The 20427-nt window shown below is 47.3% G+C and overlaps 1 protein-coding gene across 1 annotated transcript; it reads right to left on the reverse strand.

Annotated features, from left to right (window-relative positions):
- Positions 1 to 7780: 7780 nt before the first annotated feature.
- On the reverse strand, positions 7781 to 19539 carry GPR20 (G protein-coupled receptor 20). The gene is made up of 2 exons (XM_010021416.1): positions 19462 to 19539; positions 7781 to 8863 (listed from the first exon to the last, which is right to left on the reverse strand). The coding sequence occupies exon 2, from the start codon at positions 8840 to 8842 to the stop codon at positions 7781 to 7783; it is 1062 nt and encodes a 353-aa protein (XP_010019718.1). The 5' UTR covers positions 8843 to 8863; positions 19462 to 19539.
- Positions 19540 to 20427: the final 888 nt, after the last annotated feature.

Raw genomic sequence — 20427 nt, forward strand, 5'->3', positions numbered from 1 at the left:
AGGTGACATGGTTGGAAGATACATGTTTGGACCAGAACTCTTGACCAAGATTTTGACAAAATAAAACCTATTCTGGCACATCTACACATTCATGGAGCATTGTACATGTGTACATGAGAGTCAGCTGGTGCTTGAATATACTTCCCTCCATGACCCATATGAGAACCGAACTCTGGGTCACATTTGCCCGCTGAGGCATGACACTGCAACACGTTCTGACCTCTACTCATATTTATGTTTCAATGAGCAGCTTCAAGTCAGACCTCCAGGAAGCTCTCCCTTTCCCTCCTTACAAAAGGCTTACATGTTGTACCATACCTACTCAATCACATCTTGCAGTCAAGAGCGGAACGCTCAGGAAAATCAACTCTTCACATCCCATTCAGCCCTTTTACAGGAGCTGTAAGTTGGGTGTGTTATAGAATCATAGAATAGTTAGGGTTGGAAAGGACCTTAAGATCATCTAGTTCCAACCCCCCCGCCATGAGCAGGGACACCACACACTAAACTATGTCACCCAAGGCTCTGTCCAGCCTGGCCTTGAACACCTCCAGGGTTGGAGCATTCACAACTTCCTTGGGCAACCTATTCCAGTGCCTCAGCACCCTCACTGTGAAGAACTTCTTCCTTAGATCTAACCTAAACTTCCCCTGTTTAAGTTTAAACCCATTACCCCTTGTCCTACCACTAGAGTCCCTAATGAAGAGTCCCTCCCCAGCATCCTTGTAGGCCCCCTTCAGATACTGGAAGGCTGCTATAAGGTCTCCACGCAGCCTTCTCTTTTCCAGGCTGAACAGCCCCAACTTTCTCAGCCTGTCTTCATACGGGAGGTGCTCCAGTCCTCTTATCCAAGAGAACTGGACTGAGTGGGTGATAGGAGGCAGGTAAAGAGATTTCTTGGTCCAGCTCCAACTGAGTCACAAGGACACACCATCAGCAGTGATGTGGGACATGCTACTTTCATCTTTGTTTCATCTCTCCTTGTGGTCCTAAGCACATTTCACTTCTTTGGTGGGCTGTTGCCAAGATGGCCTTGTGTTGTGAGGTCAATGGAGAGAGCAGACCTGCAAGGGCTGCCAGTTGTTGAATTTCCTGCTATTAATGGAGCTTAAACTGAACATCTATGGTAAACACTTAGCTCTGCTTTTCTGTGGCCTGGAGTTGACAGGTGATGGACAGCAGTCTGCCCTTCCCAGTATGAAGACTTGGCTTTATTAAAGCAAATACAAGAAGGAGAATGGAGCTTCTCATTGGGATGGCAGAAGATCCTCTCTGTGAGCTTTCTCTTAGATCACCATGAAGGACTTTCTCCTACATGGAAACTTAGCTTTATTTCATCTGACAGGCTCTTTCTTGTTGCATGGACAGGTGGAAAGGAGAACCTCAGTCCTGAGTTGAGCTGTTAGCTCTACATACAGCCATGAAGGAAACACAAAATCACTTGTGTTAGAACTCAGACCCATTCCTAAATTAATCTCTGATGTCAAGCATCCTGAAGGATAGTTTCCTGGACTAAGACCCTGATACACTGCTGGCATTGGCAGGTTATAAAAACACTTATCTTGGCCAGGGAAGTGTTGGTGCTTTGTGCAGCATCTGCTGGGTGTAGAGGGGGGATGGAGCCAGGTCTGAGCAAAGCCAATTCTTTGCTGAGAGTAAAGGACTCTGGTGGTCCAACGTCCTCAGCTTGGGATGGGGCTGTTGTGTAGATGATTATCCAGCCAGCCAGCAGTCAGCAGAGGAAAACATCAGCTTGCACACCTCAGAGAGCTGCTGAGCTTATAACACCTGGATGGCAGGACTTGGGACTTCAGTTGAGGCCTAGAGACCTGGGAATATACAGGGACAGGGTCTTGCAGGAAAGGCAGAAGGGATGGAAGAGGCTGGGGGCATGAGGAAAAGGAATTGCATATGGGGAAGAAGGGATCAGAGAGAGGGGAAGCGGGTGGGTATTCCCCCCTGTGTCTCTGTTAAGTCCCAGTAGCTGAACAGTACCCACCACAAGGCACTGGTACACTGTATAGTCAGGTAGACAATCATTTCTTGTGCTTGGGGACATGCTGCCATCTCCCAGTCTGCCTCAGCCTGGGGTGCCCTGCTGAGCATGGGATGTCTGCTGCAGCATAAGCATCACCCAGCACCTCTCCTGACAGTCCTGGACGTAGCCAGCATACACAATGGATGCTGCTATTAGCCCATGAGCACTGCATCAGATCCCCTCCTGCACCCTCTTCCCAAGGGTGGAGGGATGAAGGTCCTCTTCCTCGTTCCCTGCACACAGGACACCCTCCTGTCTTCTACCTAAAGACCACAAAAGCTCAGACAGATCTGGGGAGTTCACTCTTGTCCCTCTCCTGGGCCTCACCATGGGAAGGGGATAAAGTGCTCTGGTTTTAGGCTTTTTCTTCCTAAAATGGGAGTCTTCCAGCTCTAATCCAAGCACTGGAATCCTCCCTAGAGCTCCTGTTTTGGGACTAATGATGCCCAGAAGGGGAAAAGCAAGCCAAGCCCTCACTTGTTTTCCTGTGTCATCCTTTGCTGGATGTCAGGTCCTTATTTTCCCTGGCTGCTTTCCCCTGTACTAGCTTCCTCATCCTTGTTCTCCCCTCTCTGGACCTCCACTTGTTGTTTAACCCTTTGGCTTCCTCTCCTTCCCTTCCTCTGTTATTACTTCTCTTGGGCTCTGGTTCCTCTTTCCTCTGCAATGTGTTCCTCATCTTCCCCTGTCCTGGAGCAGCTGTGGGGATCGAACCTGCTTTCTCCTCCCGAATCCTTGCCCACAGCCTCTCCTGTCCTTATACCCTGGAGGGAGGCAGCCCACAGGTACAGAATAGATGAGGTGTTTCTTCAGGTGGCCTGTGCTGATAGCCCTGACATGGGCAATTCCACTTCAGCCTTTCCTCGAGTCAAGCCTACACCTGCTAATAGGACTTACTAGTGCTGACTGGGTTGAGTAATGAGACTCCTGCACACAGCTGAGGGACAGCAAACCCCAGAGGGATGAGGAAGGAAGAAATTGCTTTTGCACATATCTGTGTTGCTTCCTATTAACAGTTCTCAAGACGGTGGTGGAGGGAAGGGGGAGGCTACTCAGAGCCCAGGAGGAACTGATCTTGGCAGATGACCCCACATGTGGAGCCATGGGCTCCTTTTCTGGTGCAGAACTGGAGACTTCTCAGCTTTGCTGGGCACAGACGTGTTTGCAGTGTACTGAGGGCTGGCTGTGCTGCACCTCTGCCTTGCTACAGGTTTCTGGGCTACAGTAGGAAATGCCTTGCAAAGACAGAAATGCTCTGAAACATGGGCTGTGCTGAATGCCACACAGGTGAGACACCCAGCAGGGAGAGAAAGAGGCTGAGCTTTATTCCTGGATACCCATTCCCTGGCATGCCAAAGGCTACAGACACCTGCGTGTTGTGGCTCAAGCAGGCGAGCTCATGGTTAGCAAGTGACTGAAATCCTGAGAAACATGTGTGAGATATCCCATGATCTTTTTTTGCTAGCCTCTGGGCAGCTAGAGGGGATATTTCCAGTTCACTTCGTAGGATTTCAGATGCACAAGAGAACCACAGCACGTCAAAGAGGTCTGAATGCTGTAATTCCCTGAGAGGTTGGGGCATTTTACAGAGCTCTTTATTGCTGTTAAGCTCTTAAGGGAATGCTGTGTTCTGTCTGCTTGGTGGGGGTAGCATGATATGCAATGCCCATCCACCCCTATTACTATCAGCCTCTGGGGAGTGATCCAGATTCTCAAAGGCTGTTAAGTGCCTGATTTTACTGGGGATCATCATGAATTTGGCATCTAAATCTTTAAGTACTGTGCATAAAAGACTGCCCTGCAAAAGCTGATCTCTATGTGCAGTGTCTGCATGTATTTAATGGTGAATGGAGTTACTCACATTGCCCTTGGAGGCTTCCCTATTGTATCGTGTGCGGCTGTTCTCATCCCAGAAGGGGCAGGTTGGGGTGGGAACAAGACTATTGCAATCCCTGTCAGTGCTGTTGGGGACTAAGAGGCAACCCGAAGAGATACCCTGTGCAGAGACATGATGCAGATCGAAGGGTTAGAGACCATGAGGAAAAGCAAGATGTGTAAACAGCACGCATTAAACAGATAACACTAAAAGTCACTGAAAAATAGGCTAGTTTGGGAATTACTAGGTTCTTTCCAGTTTTTGGAGAATGTGTCCTTGATAAAGGGACAAGACCTTGCCTTTGAACTCGTAAAAAATGGAGAACCACTGAAATCTCTGGTAAGGCAACAGGCATTACCAAATAAAGAGAACTATCCAGACTCAGGTGTCTCTTACAGGGAGTGAATAATACACTGATAGTAAAGAGAATTCAGACTACTACAGCTTAAGGTTACAGCAGAGAGAGCTTCAGCTGAGACCCTGTTTAGGATCTTAAAAATCTAAGCAAATACTCTCAGAGGTTTTATCCTGACCTCAAATGAGCAACTGCACTGAGAGACATGTTAAGACATTTCTGTACATGGCAAAAAGCCACTGATAGCAAAAGAAAGGGAGGTGTGAAGCTGTAGTTTGTTGGAACAAAGAAACTGAAATAAGCCAAGCACTGAGCCTGCACTTTTCCTCCCGTTACTGTGAAGTAGTCTTGGCAAAAGACAGTGCTGTGTATGTGACACACATTTTCACTACTGACAGCTTGAATGGCATGGAAAGGTCTGAGAGTGGGTTGGTGGGCATGAGGTTTTGGAGTTCGCAGGGAAGTGCAGACCTTTGAGGCATAAAATACTCTCTCCAAATGAGGGGCTGGTGGAAAACAGTGGCAGAAATGTGAAGTGGTCAACCTGGCTGAGAAGTCAGAGCCTAATCCATGTGTGCTGATGCATCATTTAACAGAGAGCTGCCAGAGAGCTGCCAAGAGGGTGGCATTGATTGTTAGGTACCTGAAACAGTGATTTACAGATGAATAAAGAAATATATAAAGTAGAAGGAAAACCTCAGCACGGCTGGGCCCTGGGAAGGTTTACCATGTTCATGGCCATGTTTAGAATGGGAATGAATGACCAGGATAACAGTCGTACATCTCATGCCACAGTGTTGGTGACCCTCATCACAACCTCTTGGAAGGAAAATCCTCTTCAAAGGAACAGAGATCCCAGGAAAAGAGCACTGAGTGCACTGTATTGCTTGGGAAAACCTCGAAGAGGTCACACACCAAGCAATGGCAAATTGCTGTGCCCCGGCATGATCAAGAGCATGGTTAATGGACCAAGTGCAGCTGACAGTGTCATGCTGATGTTCTAGGTGAGACCTGCAGGTCCCTGAACAGGGACTGAACACTGCCCATTTGTAGGTTGCAGATACACAACTTTACTTCAGGCACAGGACTCAGCTGCCCAAGCAGAAGTGAATACTATAGGATATTGGGGATAGGACCATTAGAACAGTGCAGGGCTTGTAGCAGAACCACACTTACATGCAGCAGGAGCTAGAGGCGAGGTGACACCCCATCATGCCAACCATGGCACCAGGCATTGGTCTACTGGCAACTGAGTCCTTCCTTTGGGGGACTTTGGTGTGTGGTGAAGATAGATGCACCAAAGTGTCTCCATGTTCAGGTGGTGTCTGGGCTCCTGTTATATCCCTGGAGATCTAGGTGACATGGAGGTCAGGGAGGCCTCTGCTTCCACGGGCTGAATCACCCTCCATAGACTCCAATGCCTGGAATGGGAACTGGGACACCCAGTGCTCCTGGGGACAGCTATACTCCCCTCTGCCTAGATCCCTCTATTGCAGTGATGTTGACTGTGCAATTTTTATTACCATTGGATTGGTCAGAAAAAGAGGTTAGGGGAAACATACACACGTTGCAAGAGGCAAACTCTTGCTAACTCAGTTGCAAGAGGCAGTTTGTAGCATTGGTCATGCTGTGTTCCTGTGAAATGGAGATGGTTGTCCCATAGTCAGACCCCTGGGAAGCAGAGTACTTTAGGGTGTCCTAGCTTGAACCAGCCATAAACCCTAATATTCTGGATGGTAACACCAATGAGTGCCAGGAAAAGCAGTTCACTAGACCTTATGAATTCATAGAATCATAGAATAGTTAGAGTTGGAAAGGACCTTAAGATCATCTAGTTCCACCCCCCCTGCCATGAGCAGGGACACCTCACACTAAACTATGTCGCCCAAAGCTCTGTCCAACCTGGCCTTGAACCCCTCCAGGGTTGGAGCATTCACAACTTCCTTGGGCAACCTATTCCAGCGCCTCAGCACCCTCACTGTGAAGAACTTCTTCCTTAGATCTAATCTAAACTTCCCCTGTTTAAGTTTAAACCCATTACCCCTTGTCCTACCACTAGAGTCCCTAATGAAGAGTCCCTCCCCAGCATCCTTGTAGCCCCCTTCAGACACTGGAACGATACTCTGAGGTCTCCACACAGCTTCTCTTCTCCAGGCTGAACAGCCCCAACTTTCTCAGCCTGTCTCCATACGGGAGCTGCTCCAGCCCTCTTATCATCCTCGTAGCCTCCTCTGGACTTGCTCCAACAGCTCCATGTCCTTTTTATGTTGAGGACACCAGAACCAGCTGCAGGAGCAATAGGCATGTGGGTGAGGAGACATGGAGCAATGACAAGAGTTATTGCTGTTCATGCTGCAGGTTTTGCTGTTTTCCTAGGATAATTTTTTGTATTCACATTGCTTTACAGGTACAATGTAGCCTAAAACATTTAGCAACCATTGTGGACAGAATTTTGTGGCATCCTTAGCCTCACATATCTCTTAAATGTGGCTCTTAAATCACGGTAGTGACTTAAATCATTTTAGTGACTGGGGTGAATTTCAGCCTAGATGCCTGAGATGGCTTCTTTTTCTGTCCTTGGAAGCATCAGCATTGAAGTGACTGAGTGGATGGACTGACAGTGGGAATTAGGACAGTGAGCCCTGATTTTACAACATGCCAGGAAGAAAAATCAAAGGAGAGCAGTATATAGCATCCTAGTCTGGTTCTGCTTTTCATCCTGGCTGTTCTTCAGGGAAGACAGCAGAACAGCAGAGTTTGCTGGAAAGCATGTTCATTTTCACAGCTTTTTGGTTCATGCTCTTTTTGTATGCTTTTTTGTATACAGTTTCGGAGATTTAGTAATCCAAATAAAGGTGGAACACATCTTTAACCTCTCCCCAAGCCCAAACAATGTGTGTGAAAACATATACACCCACATGTGCTTTCTGCTTATAGCTGAAATAGTGAGAGGAGACTTTACTGTTTGATTGCATCTCCTCTTCACTGAGAAGGTTCAGGCTTTATCAGAAACACATGAGTAGTTACTAGTGACAAGTGGGTTAGAATACTTTCTTTCTCACTCCACTGGCATCTAAAATCTTTGTGGTGGACAGCTCTGGAAACATCCCTCTTATCCTTTACTCTTAAACACATGGTCAAAGCCCAAAAGCTTTCATAGAAAACAGAGCTTTGCTGCTTTCTAGGTCATCCCAGGAGTGTTGCATTACAATGTGAAACATGAAAAGAAAACCACAGTGAAGAATTTGTTGCTAGCAAAATGTCTGTATTAAAATACAAAGGAAACTTTCCCATTTGGAACAGTAATTAATGGATTCTCTTTTGTTTTGGTACTAAAATCACTGCAAGTTCCATTTTCCAAACAGACCACGATGTTCTTGAGGAATAAATTCCACCACTGTCATTCTGAACCTCAGCCTAAAAAACAAAGAGGTCAAAGACAATAGTACTGTGCATCCTAGCAAGATTCCAGCGTCACTACACTGGCTTACTGTGTCCCATCAGATGTGGGTTATATCTGGACACTGCTTGGTGATGGCAAGCTCACAGGGCTTCCTATTGTGTTTGAGAAGGCGATGATTGCATTGGGGGCCTTGGAGTTCTTTTTCATGCCCAGGATGTCCACACTGGTTTGCTCTGGCTCGGTTTTCCTAAAGATGTTTTTCATGGTCGACTGGAAGTTATTGGTGACAAAGCAGTAGACGATGGGGTCCATGCAGCTATTGAGGCTACTCAGAGTCACTGTCACATGGTAGACGAGGCGGCTGACACCATGGGGCATGTCTGGGTTGATGGAGATTGCTACCTGTCGCACGTGAAAAGGAGTGAAGCAGATCATGAAGATGATGAGGACAGTGATAAGGAGTTGCACAGCCCTCATTCTCCTCTCCCGACTCTGGTGCATGAGGCTGGGCTTGGACAGAGCACACATAATCCTGGTGGTGAAGAAGATGATGATGATGAGGGGGAAGAAGTACTCGCACACCATCAGGACCAGAATCTTGGAGAGGCAGCACTCAGCAAACTGTATTGCCATGGTCAGGATGGAGAAAGTTACCGCAGTGGCAAAGATCCAAATGAAGACACAGATCCCCTTGGCACATGTGGGGTTCCTCCATTTACGTGAGGCCTCCACCTGCACGATTGCCAGGTAGCGGTCAACGCAGATGCACGTCAAGAAGAGGATGCTGCAGTACATGTTGACAAAGTAGCCAAAGATATGAACCAAGGAACAATTGAGGCAGTCCCCTGTGCTGTAGAACATGATGATCCGGACAGGCAAGGAAAAGCCCACCAAGAGATCAGTTACAATCAAGTTGATGGTGTAAATAACAGAGGTGGTTTTCGTCTTGGTACGGAAGCAGAAGACATACAGTGCCAAGCTGTTCAGCACAACACCCACCAGGAAAATGATGGCATTGACCACCATCAGGGCAATCCATAGGCTGTAGAATTCTGTGTACAGTTCTGTGTCAGGGTGGATGAACTTGGAGAACAAGTAGATGCTGGAGTTGGGTTGCTGGGTGGTGTTGATAGAGTCAAGGGCTGGCAGCTGAGTGGAGGAGGTCGGCATGGTCACTGCCTTCCCAGTGATCTGGAAGAGAAGAAACAAAGGGATATTGATGGGGATGTCAGCGTTCCTGAGAACTCAAAATATTGACACCTAAGGACATTGCAACCATGTTCTCAGTAGGTCTATATATTGCTGCACTCTCTGAGCTGAGTTTCATCTGCTAATATGAGATACCAGTAATCAGTAGGAAAATACCTGGGTTTATAATTACTGTCTTCCAGTGGTTCCAGATACGTGTATTGGAGAAGACACACAATCCCCACTTCAAGTTTCTCTTCCTCTGCCCTGTGCAAAAGTGGTTTTAAGGCCTGAGGAAGAACAGACATGTGAACTATGCCAAGGGGAGTAAAGGAGAGGGGGAAGACAGGGGACATACACACGGTCATGTTGAATGGCCCAGAGAAGTAGACGGGGTTGCTTGAGTCCAAGCAGGGTGCATGGATGCTCATGGAGGCACAGGCCAATAATCTGCTGTTATAGGAGGGCCAATATGAAGCTCCTACCAAGTCTTGTTTCCTGAACATGGTGCTTATCCATTTGATCCTTCCTCCAATGGAGCAGCTTCTTCCCAGCTGGAGGCTCTTCCTGCACTGCAATGGGAGCAGGATAGTGCTGGCAGCCAGAAGACATTTGCCCAACCTCTTGGCATAACCATAGCTCCAGTATTTGACTCCTAAAACATCACATCCCTTCCCTGGGCTGGTGACCAGAGTTACACGCAGCAGCATGTTGGGAACTGTTAGGACTTCCTCCTGGAGAAAAGAAGCTGCGTGGAGACCTCAGAGCAGCGTCCAGGGTCTGAAGGAGGCTACTCGGATGCTGGGGAGGGTCTCTTCATCAGGGACTGGAGTGACAGGACAAGGGGTGGTGGGTTCAAACTGGAACAGGGGAAGTTCAGGTTGGATCTAAGGAAGAAGTTCTTTACTGTGAGGGTGCTGAGGCGCTGGCACAGGGTGCCCAGAGAAGTGGTAAATGCTCCATCCCTGGCAGTGTTCAAGGCCAGGCTGGACAGAGCCTTGGGTGACATGGTTTAGTATGAGGTGTCCCTGGTCATTGCAGGGGGTTTGGAACTGGCTGATCTTAAGGTCCTTTCCAACCCAAACCATTCTATGACTCTATGAAATCAAACGAGGGCTGCATTTTCCAAACAGGTTGTGTGGCATCTTCTAGAGATCTGCGCTTACAGCACCAGCAGCCAGGAGATTTCAAATCAAGGGCGTCAGCTGCTGCTCCTGCCAGGGTCTGACAGTTTAATTTGCAAATCATTCCTGACTTACACACTATTTTAAACTGATTTGTATATTAAAAAGATAAAAAAAAGTCAAATATATACAGAAACTTGGCTTGTTTCAATAAAAATAAATGGTTGAAAAATGTCTGGAATATCTCAAAGCAGCTGAGCAGGATTTTGAGGTTAAAAAAAAAATCAGCTTCAATCAGCAAAGAATGGTGCTGAAAGATGTGAGTTATGAGAGTTTGAAATCCCTGCTACCAAAGAGCCAAGTGAGGAAGGACTGGGAGAGCAGGAGCAGCAAGCACATCTCCCACTACTCACAGGAACCACAGTGTGTCTCAATGAGGAAGGCTTGTGTTGCCAAGGGAGTCTGGATATCCAGCTCCCCCCGGCATGAACCATCCTCTGGCAGCTGGCTTTCTGCCTGCACTAATCCCTTCTGCTGCTTGTGGGGGTCAGGAGGATGTACTGAAGGTGTCCCATTGCCTGTGAGATGCTTCAAGCTGTTGGTGGCCATGTACAAAGCAAAGGAAGAAGCTACCTAAGTCAGAAGCCTTTCAGTGAAAAGTGGATTCTCAGGAGAGTTCCTGCTGGCCAAAAGTGTTTTGCAGGGACAGTCCTAATGGGATCCAGAGAGCATCACAGCAGCTCTGAGCCTGCCTGGTGAGTCACAAAGGCTTTTCCTGCTCAGCCACCAAACCCTTGCTTGTTGGGCTAATGAACTACAAATCCCTGCTAGATGCAACTCCCAAGACCTTGAACACTTCTGCAACTCCTGACAAAAGTAGAAGGCTTCCAGATTTCTGGAATGAAAAGCTGGGGAACTGAGGTTTAGGAGAAGAGATTCCCAAGTCTCTGTGTATTTGCTGGTCACAATATTCCTGATGTGTTTTGAGTGCTGAGCACTTAATCTCCTCCCTTGGCCTGCTGGCAATGCTCCTCCTAAGGCAATCCAGGAGGCTGTTGGTCTTCTTTCTCCCAAGGGTGAATTGCTGGCTCATGTGCAACTTGGAATCCACCGGGACCCCCACGTCCTCTGCAAAGACACTATCCAGCTAGTTAGCCTCAGGCTGTACTGGTGTGTTCATCCCAACCTGGTAAAACCTCTGCTGACCAATTTCCTGTCTTTCAACGTTCCCCTGAACAGCGTGGTCCAAACTAGGCACCTCACCAATGATGAACTGATAGAGCAACAACTCCTCTCTGTTTGCTGAACATGAGTCTCCCCATGTAGCACAGTGTGTACTTTGCCTTGCCTGCAGTGAGTGTACACTGCTTGCTGGTTCGTTTTCAGTTTAAGGTCCACCATAACACCCATGTCTTTGTCAGCAGAGCAATTCCCAGCCTGTACTGCTGAATGGGGTCATAGGATATGGCCAGGCAGCTTCTGTGGAGGACTGTGTGATCAAAGAGTGTGTGCTTTCCCAACCTTTCTTATTTTGGAGAGGGCTGGAAATGAAGAACGTTTGGTAAATGGTCAACACTCAAGATCAAGAGTCCTCACAAGATGCTACAGCCTAGTCATGGTCATTCTGTATGGTTCATTCAAGCCAAGTGAACATGAAGCAGAACATTTTTGAAGCAAAAACAGAGATTAGGATTGAGAATTTAGAAGACCAGGTGTGATGTTCCCTCTGAAAATCCTTGCAGAAGTGACTTTGCCATCATGATAGGACGTGGGTCTGTTGGCCTGGAGTCTGATGATTGCTTTAGTTTCTTCTTGCCTCTTACCTACTCTATAGAAGTGGTATGAAAGGAAAAGCTGGTTTTAATACCCTTTAATTTGGAAGGATATTTCTAATCAAATGGCATTTCTGTTTAAATAGCCACTCAAGCCTAAGGACTTGAATTGCCCATTGGAATGGCTGGTGCTCAACCCTAAAACCCGGGTCCAGATTATGCTGCAGGACTGAAATCCTGGAGCCTGGGGTCAGACCACCAGTAATATCCCAAAGAACTGCTGGGCAAAGAGGAGCAATGCTAACTTCTGTCCACTTCTGCACTTAGGCCATCTCCAGCAGCAACCAGACACTGGGACATCCTGTGTTTCAGGAGTGACCAGATTACCTCACCCTGCACTGAACTCGGTGGCAGCCAAAGTAGCACACATGTTCACATTATTTTGTCTGGGTCTGATTGAGCTTCCAGACTCCTGGGGGAGAGTCTTGTCTCTTTACACTTTGTGCCAAGCACGCTGAGGGGGAATAACAGGAAAAACCAGACCCAAGACTGGCTGAAGATGGAGGAGTTGCAAAGTCTGGCACCTGAGGAAGATGCATGGGGGGGATGCAGGATGCTGGCCCGTTTTCTAATGTTTTTCTAACATTCTCACCATCTGATCTTCTCTATTTGTTTCACCCTTGAATTACAAAAACAAATGAGCAGATGCCTGGACCTGCTCCCAGATTCCTCTGTGCAGATGCTGTCAAGAGGAGCACTGCGGAAGCCACTGCACCAGTGCAAACCAGGGAATAAAGACTTTGTTGCTCCTTTAGTACTGTGTAAGCTTGTTGTATGAATGGAGCAGATGACCTTTGAAGGTCCCCTCCAACCCAAACAGTTCTATGATCCTATAGTTGAGAAAGAGGAGAAGACAAAATCACCCATCCCATCCCTTAGCATGTACTAGAAACTATTGAGTTGAGTATATATTTGTCTTCTTATTGTAATTCTATACTCTCAGTTTGTAATTTCTGTATTAATTTGACATCTTTTTGACAGCTTGTCTCCTATAGGAGATTTATCTTGTTTCAGATCCATTATCACAAACAAGTGATACTCATCTTACATTCTGCCTTTTCAGTGAAGTCAGTAACTCAAAATGAATTCAAGTGTTCTTCATCTTCACGATGCTATTGAGGTACATAAGGCACTTTGCAGACTAATAGAAAATGATCTGCTATGAGTAACCGTCCATGCACAGGGATTAAAATCATCATCATACAGTGTTCCTCTGAGCCCCATGTGCAATGAAATAAGTTCCAGATATTGTAAACTGCTAAAAACCAACAGGTAGCATTTGGTTTACCAAATGGACTATGCAGAGGAGCTGAATTAGAGTTTGTGTCTTTTCCCAGTCCATCGCTGCCCTGCCTGAACACAAAATCCAAGGAACTATAGAAAGAAATCCCAAGAAATTAAGTTAATTCTGAAGATTTCCTCACTGACAACCTGCAGCTTGGGCTGCAGTGGGGAAAATCACATTGGTACTGATGGGTGCTTGGGTGAATGGCCTTTTCCTTTCTTTGCCCTCATCTTAAGCCTCCCAAGCAGAAGGGATAGAGAACTGGACTAGCAAAGCAGCAGCATTCCTCTGAGTGCTTTTAATGAGACAAGGCTGGACCAAATCCCTGGTTAAAAGTTACTAAGTATTTTTCCACTGTGGGACTCCAAGCACTTGAGAAAGCTGCGTTGCCCCGTTTTAAGGCAGGGTGAACAAGGCACAGAAAGGCAGCGTGACCTCGTGTCTGAGGATAAGCAAACATTCCCAAAGATTCCCAGGTCTGCTCCCCTGCCCAAGTCCAAAAATGACCTCGACCAGGTCTCTCTGCCACCAGAAATACTCATAGAGGTGTTGAAGTGAGTCACTTCAGCTCCCCATCTCTGCAGAGGGGTGACACACAGCAATCAGTGAGGGGCATGACTAAATATGGGGGGTTTTGGGATCCCATTTCTTAGATTGCTGAGCCAGATCCAAAAGTCCCCTGGCTCAAGGAAGTGAACCCTGGTAACTTCAGCAAGTGGAGAAGACAAAATCACCCATCCCATTCCTTAGCATGCAGTAGAGAGTATTCAGTGAATATGCATTTGTCTAATTCTGAGTCACTTGCTATGTTTTACACTGTTTATTACTCACAGCTATGGCACGAGCTTATGCAGAGCTGTGAGAACCATAATCACCTTTGCTTACAGAGTGAACATCCTTTGTGCTAACCCCCTTCCTATAATCTTCAGTCAGTTTGGAGCTCAGCTTTCTTCATGCCTCATCCAGCTCTCAGCCCCCCGGATTTCCATGGAGCTGTCATTCTGCAAAGCTCAAGATGGGTAAACATGCATCCTTCTGAGTGCTGCCTGCCTCTGCCAGTTGGCCTATGCTGTTATATTATACCTCTCAGGCTGGATTTTGTCTGTCTGGCTGTGAGACCATGGGTAGCATTTCCTTAAAAGTACAGCAGGCATCTGGCTAGAAATGGGATAAGGGCAGGGATGGAGACTGGAGGTTGACCTGGTTTCTCTCCTTCTGATAAAGGTCTGTGCTCAGCACCGGGAAAGGGGGACTTGTTCTGAAACACTCTCTCACTGTTGCATGACACAACCAGTTCCATCGTTCTTGGGCCAAATAGGAAACAGATGGTCTCTGTGCTGAAACAGGTCCTGCAGCCTCTTCCTTTGCTCTCTCGCTGCTTGGCATCACACTTGTTCATCTGTCATGGACATCTCAGTGCTACGTCTGCCCCAGGAGGACATCCTTGACCATCCTGTGTTTCATTCCACCCAGCATTTTGGTTGGTGTCAGCCTTAAGCCTCACCCTTGCTGAAGTTACCAGGGTTCACTTCTTTGACCCAGGGGACTTTTGGCTCTGGCTCAGCAACTTAAATAATGGGATACAAAAGAAAAGGCAAAATGAGCTTTGTCCTAACCGCTCGCCAAAAGGGTTATTTATTGGTGCGTGCAGATAGGATCTCTGCGTGCAGACCCAGAGACAGAGAACAAGAGAGCCATGCACTGGGGCTGGAAAGATGAAAAGGACATTAACAAGCACGAGCAAGTGTTATTTAATATAAACAGCTTCAGCTTTTCTCATTTCCCTGAATCAGAACATCCCATATAGCAACCTTGCTCCCCTATCATCCCCCCGTCCCCCTCACTCTGTTAGTGTTACTCTGCAGCCTGGGATGGCAGCAGAATGTGTTTAGTTTTGCAGCTTTTCTGTGTTTAAAGTTCCCTGAGTGATTTATCATCGTATTTATATATGAAGGGTTAAAGTCCCTCTCTTTCAGCTTAAATTGTATGATTCTTCTGGCAAGCTCTCACTCAACTCTGGCTCAAACTGGCCAAATATGGTGTTTTTGTGCATGTTGAGGACCTTGCCCTATACGTGGTAAAGCCTGTTCTGTGTCCCTCATGCTCAGCCAGGGGAGGGTGGATTTGCTGACAGTGAGAAAAGGAGAGAAAGGGAATGAATCCAGCTGCTGAAAGGGAAAAGCTGGTGCCTATCTAGCCCTCAGGCTGTAAGAAGGAAGCTAAGGTGCTGGGGAGAAAGACTCCATCCCGAAGCAGAAATGGGGCTATTCCCAGGGAAGATCCCGTATTTTTGAACATTGCCTCTCTGCTCTCACTTGGTTCCTGGGCATTGATGTCTTCTAGAGCTCTCCAGGTCTGCAGGTGGCCAGACAGGGTGTATGAAACACCCAACTGCTTGGGAATGTCAGTTGGAAATAGTTAAACCCAGTTCAGAGTTGGATTATTCCCTCCCCTCCAATGCCATGGAAATAGAAGATGCTTTAGGGACACAAACCACAGAGTTCTGTGAGTGTCGGATGCAATGACACCTGCTTTCTTAAGGTCTCATGCAGTGGCTCGTGGGGGTGGATGAATGCTTTGCCCTGGTTGAGCTGCTTATTATAACTGCTTCCCATGGGGACACTTGGCTGCATGGAGGAGCACTCACGTTCTAGCTCTTCCCTTGGCTCCAATACTTGTTTGACTTTCTTCTCACTTTGCTGCCTAATTTCCTGCAAATGGAGGTGATCTTTCCCTTCTGCCAAAGCTTGGCTGAAATTAGCCAACAAGTTGAAAAACATTAGGAGGATGGAGGAAATCAGAACTGACAAACACACAAATAGGAACTGCGAGTGATCCTAGTTTCCTCTAATATGAAGCTACAAGGAGATGCTAGCACTCCCCACCACACAGCCTTTCATTTAGGTCTTTTTCACTGCAAAGTCAAAGTTGCTTTGGCATTTAAACACTGTAAACAAGGCTGGATTTGCAAAGAGAGACCATTGCCTCTCATGCTATCCTGACATGAAAGAATCTCAGATTTATACCACGTTGCATCTTTTCCCCATGGCAGAACCAGCCTGACTGGGGCAGATGATAGCTCATTACCTGGTGTCTGCACTGGTCAGCCATGGCGTGCCTGCCCATGTCTAATGAAGAGTGTGATGGCCAGCAACTCCTACTTTGTTCATGTTTGCATGTTCATGTGCTGAATTACAACCTTTGTCTGGAAGGAGAAAGGTGTGAACTTCGCAAACAGGAAAAGGGATTAACCCCCTTATTGATCTCTAATGTTGCCCATAGGAACCAGAATCACCATCTGGCCAGAGATAAAACGTGGGTGTTCAGTCCTAGGCATAGCAAGGGTTGTCCTTCAAGTCACGTAACCAATCTCAGACTAAGGATGTGTAGAAGCTAATGCAGTGATGTTGGTTGTTGGGCTGGTGTTGCTGATGTTCTATTGAGCTGTCTGCCTCCTGCCTGATATGCCCAGTTAGCCTACATGTGGTCCTTCATCTCTGAGGGCCAGGATATGGGTATTGCAGTGAGTTGTGGTCTGAGTTCCACCCATTATGCTGTGTTCAGTTGTGTGTGTGCACATGGATGGACCTTATGCTCCCTTGCATAGGACCAAAATCAGGTCCTCTGAGAGTAAGGATCAGTGAGTGCCTGATTCAGTTTGGACAAGCAATAGCCTGTGGGTGCCCAGCAATGATTTAGTCCAACAGGTCATGCAAAGCCGTGAGGGATCACTGCCAGTTAGAAGAGGGAGAGCACTAAGTCTCCAAACTGCATTCCTGTTCTTCACAGAGCAAAGTGACCCAGATGGGAAGGAAGTCACTCAGCTTGGCCCAGATGCCCATTCTCTGCATCTAGGCTTGAACCTGCTGCTTAAAACCAGGAGTCAGATCAGTCCTGGACACCCCAGAGACAACCTATTTAAAACTTGGAAAGATCTGCATGGTCCTCCCCAGCTCTGTCCTAAGCATGCATGGAAAATAAGGAATGAAGCTCCCAAAGACACACAGCACAGGAAATTCATGTGCTGGCAGATTTCTTATGAGCTTATACCTCCCCTATACTCATTTGCAGCAATAATGTGTCATCCTTTGAGAAAAGGGAGCTCAGATGTACATGTACAAGCAAACAAAGAAGTGGGAATGTACATGCATTGCCCCTCCAGACCTGCAAACGTGATCCCAGCAATGGTGGCTGGGGTCCAGAGAGGTCCTTCAGCACATCTCTGATGAGGTTTGCTGGTACTGGTCACCTTAAAGTACTAATAAATGTTTTACACCTCCTTTTGCTAGTTTACACCACACTGTAGAAAAGTCCCTCCTGAAACATTTAGACATTTACAACTGATACCTTTGCATTTTTCATGTCCCTCTTTTCTGCATCACCACATCTTAGCCTTGGAGTGACAGAAATATTGTCTTGGGGGAAGCTCTATAAATCAAGCTGTTAGCATGTAAAAGACTAGTATCTCATAGCCTGTCAGGGCTCGGACCAAGTGCCATCTGTCACAAGAGAGCATGGAATGACATCTCTGTGGTAGATGCTGTGTATTTCTATCCATGATACTCCAAGAGAAATCAGAGCATCGCTTCCTGCGTGTATCCCTGACTGTCTTTTGTGGACCAGTGTACTATGAGGAGAAGGAATATCTTTTGCGGGGGGAGGAAATTTTCTTCCAGGAGGATTTAATATGTTTTTAAAGGTAGATCTGGAAAGAAACATGGGTTTGGAGTTTTATAGGTCCAGCTAGTAGAGATGGATTTGTGCCTGTCTGCTTGGGAGGCTGTAACAGTACAAGAGAAATGCATTTGATTTTATTGGGATTACAGTAATCCATTTAGCATTTCAAGGGTGCTAGGGACAATGTGCTAGAAATGTTGGTTTGGAAGAACAGCTATTGTGGCTGCAGTGAAAATTACCATATAGGCACATACAGGAACTTCACAGTGTAAAAACATCAAGGAGATTAAACTGAGCAATATCTGGCCCGTGCATTGCTGCTGGCTTTTGAAAAGGAGATTTTAACTGCAAATTTAGCCATCTTTGAGCACTTTTCCCTCTTTCTGCCTTCAGCTGCCTGCTTTTGCTCTGTCCCTTGGCAAGAAGGCTGAAAAGGACAGTTGGGGAAGAGCAGCAACAAAGGTTTGCTGTTGGGGACTACCTGGGGTCCTGCACAGCAGGACATAAAGGAGCAATGCTCATATCCCAGGGAGCACAGGGAACAGAGGTGACATAGATGCATGTAGGGACAAAGGGATGATGCAGCAGGGAGAAGGGTCACATGCATCATGAGCAGCAAACCAGCCCTCCATGGATGCAGCTCTGCACAACTTCAGGTTGTGCTGCTCTCTTGGCTGCAGGGAGAAACCGAGGCATGGAGCCCTGTGTGGGCTTGGCCCAGGGAATGCAGCGGGATGGGAGACCTGGACAGGGAACAGGCATTTCTTGAGGCATCCCAGGATGGACAAGCACATCTTAACCCTTTGGGAGGCTGGGCTCTGTGGTTTCCTTTGCTAGCCATGTATGAGACTGTGCTCTGCAGGCAGAGCCCATAGTGCTGCAGGTTTCCAGGTTAATCTGGAAACACTTGGAGCTGTTGGTAAGTGTATTGCTATGGATGCAGGGAGCATTTCTGAACCGACCTGGGTAAGGAGCTTGGAAAGGATCTGCTTCTCCTTAGACTGAGCCAGTAAGTGTGTTCAGAGAAAGGAAACAGCATCTTTCCTAGAGCTGAGCTCATACACTGCTGCACAGCCAAAGAGAGGTAAAACATCCCCAGTCACAGATGGTCCCAGTGCACCATCTCCTCTGCTGGGTCCCAAAACCTCCGTGAACACATTTCCCCAAACTTGAATTATGTCTGGGAATACACAGATACAAACAAGACATCATCCCACTCCTTACAAGAGCTGACAATAGTACTTCAGTGAAGGAAAGCCAGTACTATAACACACTTTTCATCAAACCCCCATCTCCAAATATCACAGCACTGCCCCAAAACCCAGAAGCAGAGAAGCTCACAGCAGGAGAACCTGCTTGCAGCTCCTCACAGCCACCGGCACAGCCTGGCTCTGCAGGTTAGATGCCAACTGACGGTGTACCAGCCACATGGGCAGAGCCAGGAGCTTCCTAAGCTTCACATCCACATGTTCGGTGCAGGACTCTCTCCACTGCCATCCTTTCCATTGCTCCCTGCTGCAATAGCCATGCTTTCCACTCTGGATTTATGGTCCAGTCTCCAGCAATTGCCTCCTGGTCTCCTGCTGCCACATCTCCAATCCCCCCCTTTCTCTCTGACCACTCTCCCACAGCATTCACTGCAATGGTCCCTGCAGTGTATTCTTCCACGATGGACTGACTTACCTCTGGCTCGATCTCCCTTCTATGTTAGAGGAGCTGCAGGGAAGAAAATTTCCTCGTGGACCTGAATGCTATCACCCCAGGACAGAGACATCTGTTCCTACAAGCAGAACAACTGGAGTGACTACAAGAATACGAAGAAATGCCTAATCTCTCTCTCGTGCTCTCTCTCTCCCCCCCTCTCTTCTAAATATAGCCTTGCAACTAATGGGAAAAAATACACACTACCAAAAAAAAAGAGAAAGAAATATTTCCACTTGTCTTTAGTGCTCAGAATTTCTCCCCAAACATCTGGCTCCTTGCCCTGAATCTCTCTGAAATTTATGAAGTGCTGGACACACTAAAGAGGGCTCCAGCCTTCCCCACAGTGCTAGTGCCTGAGCATCTCTAGTAACCTGAACCTGATGTTGCTGCCCCCTTCTTGTCCCCTCCACAGGTTGATTTTCCTGTGTCTCTGTGGGAAGAAAGTCTCCCTGTTGAGGACTTGCCAATGGTATTGTGGGCTGCACCAAAAGAAGTGTGACCAGCAGGTCAAATGAGGTGATCCTGGCATTCTACTCTGCTCTTGTGAGACCCCACTTGGAGTATTGTGTCCAGTTCTGGTGTCCTCAACATAAGACGGACATGGAGCTGTTGGAGCAAGTCCAGAGGAGGCCACGAGGATGAGCAGGGGCTGGAGCACCTCCTGTATGGAGACAGGCTGAGAAAGTTGGGGCTGTTCAGCCTGGAGAAGAGAAGCTGTGTGGAGACCTCAGAGCAGCTTCCAGTGTCTGAAGGGGGCTACACGGATGCTGGAGAAGGACTCTTCATCAGGGACTGGAGTGATAGGACAAGGGGTGATGGGTTCAAACTGAAACAGGGGAAGTTCAGGTTAGATCTAAGGAAGAAGTTCTTTACTGTGAGGGTGCTGAGGTGCTGACACAGGGTGCCCAGAGAAGTGGTGAATGCTCCATCCCTGGCAGTGTTCAA

The sequence above is a fragment of the Nestor notabilis genome, unplaced genomic scaffold (genome assembly GCF_000696875.1).
Source record: "Nestor notabilis isolate BGI_N333 unplaced genomic scaffold, ASM69687v1 scaffold11489, whole genome shotgun sequence".
Classification (NCBI taxonomy): domain Eukaryota; kingdom Metazoa; phylum Chordata; class Aves; order Psittaciformes; family Psittacidae; genus Nestor; species Nestor notabilis.

Bases quoted from the DNA above. Each gene is read 5' to 3' on its own strand.
- GPR20 (XM_010021416.1), bottom strand. From the start codon at position 8,842: ATGCCGACCTCCTCCACTCAGCTGCCAGCCCTTGACTCTATCAACACC.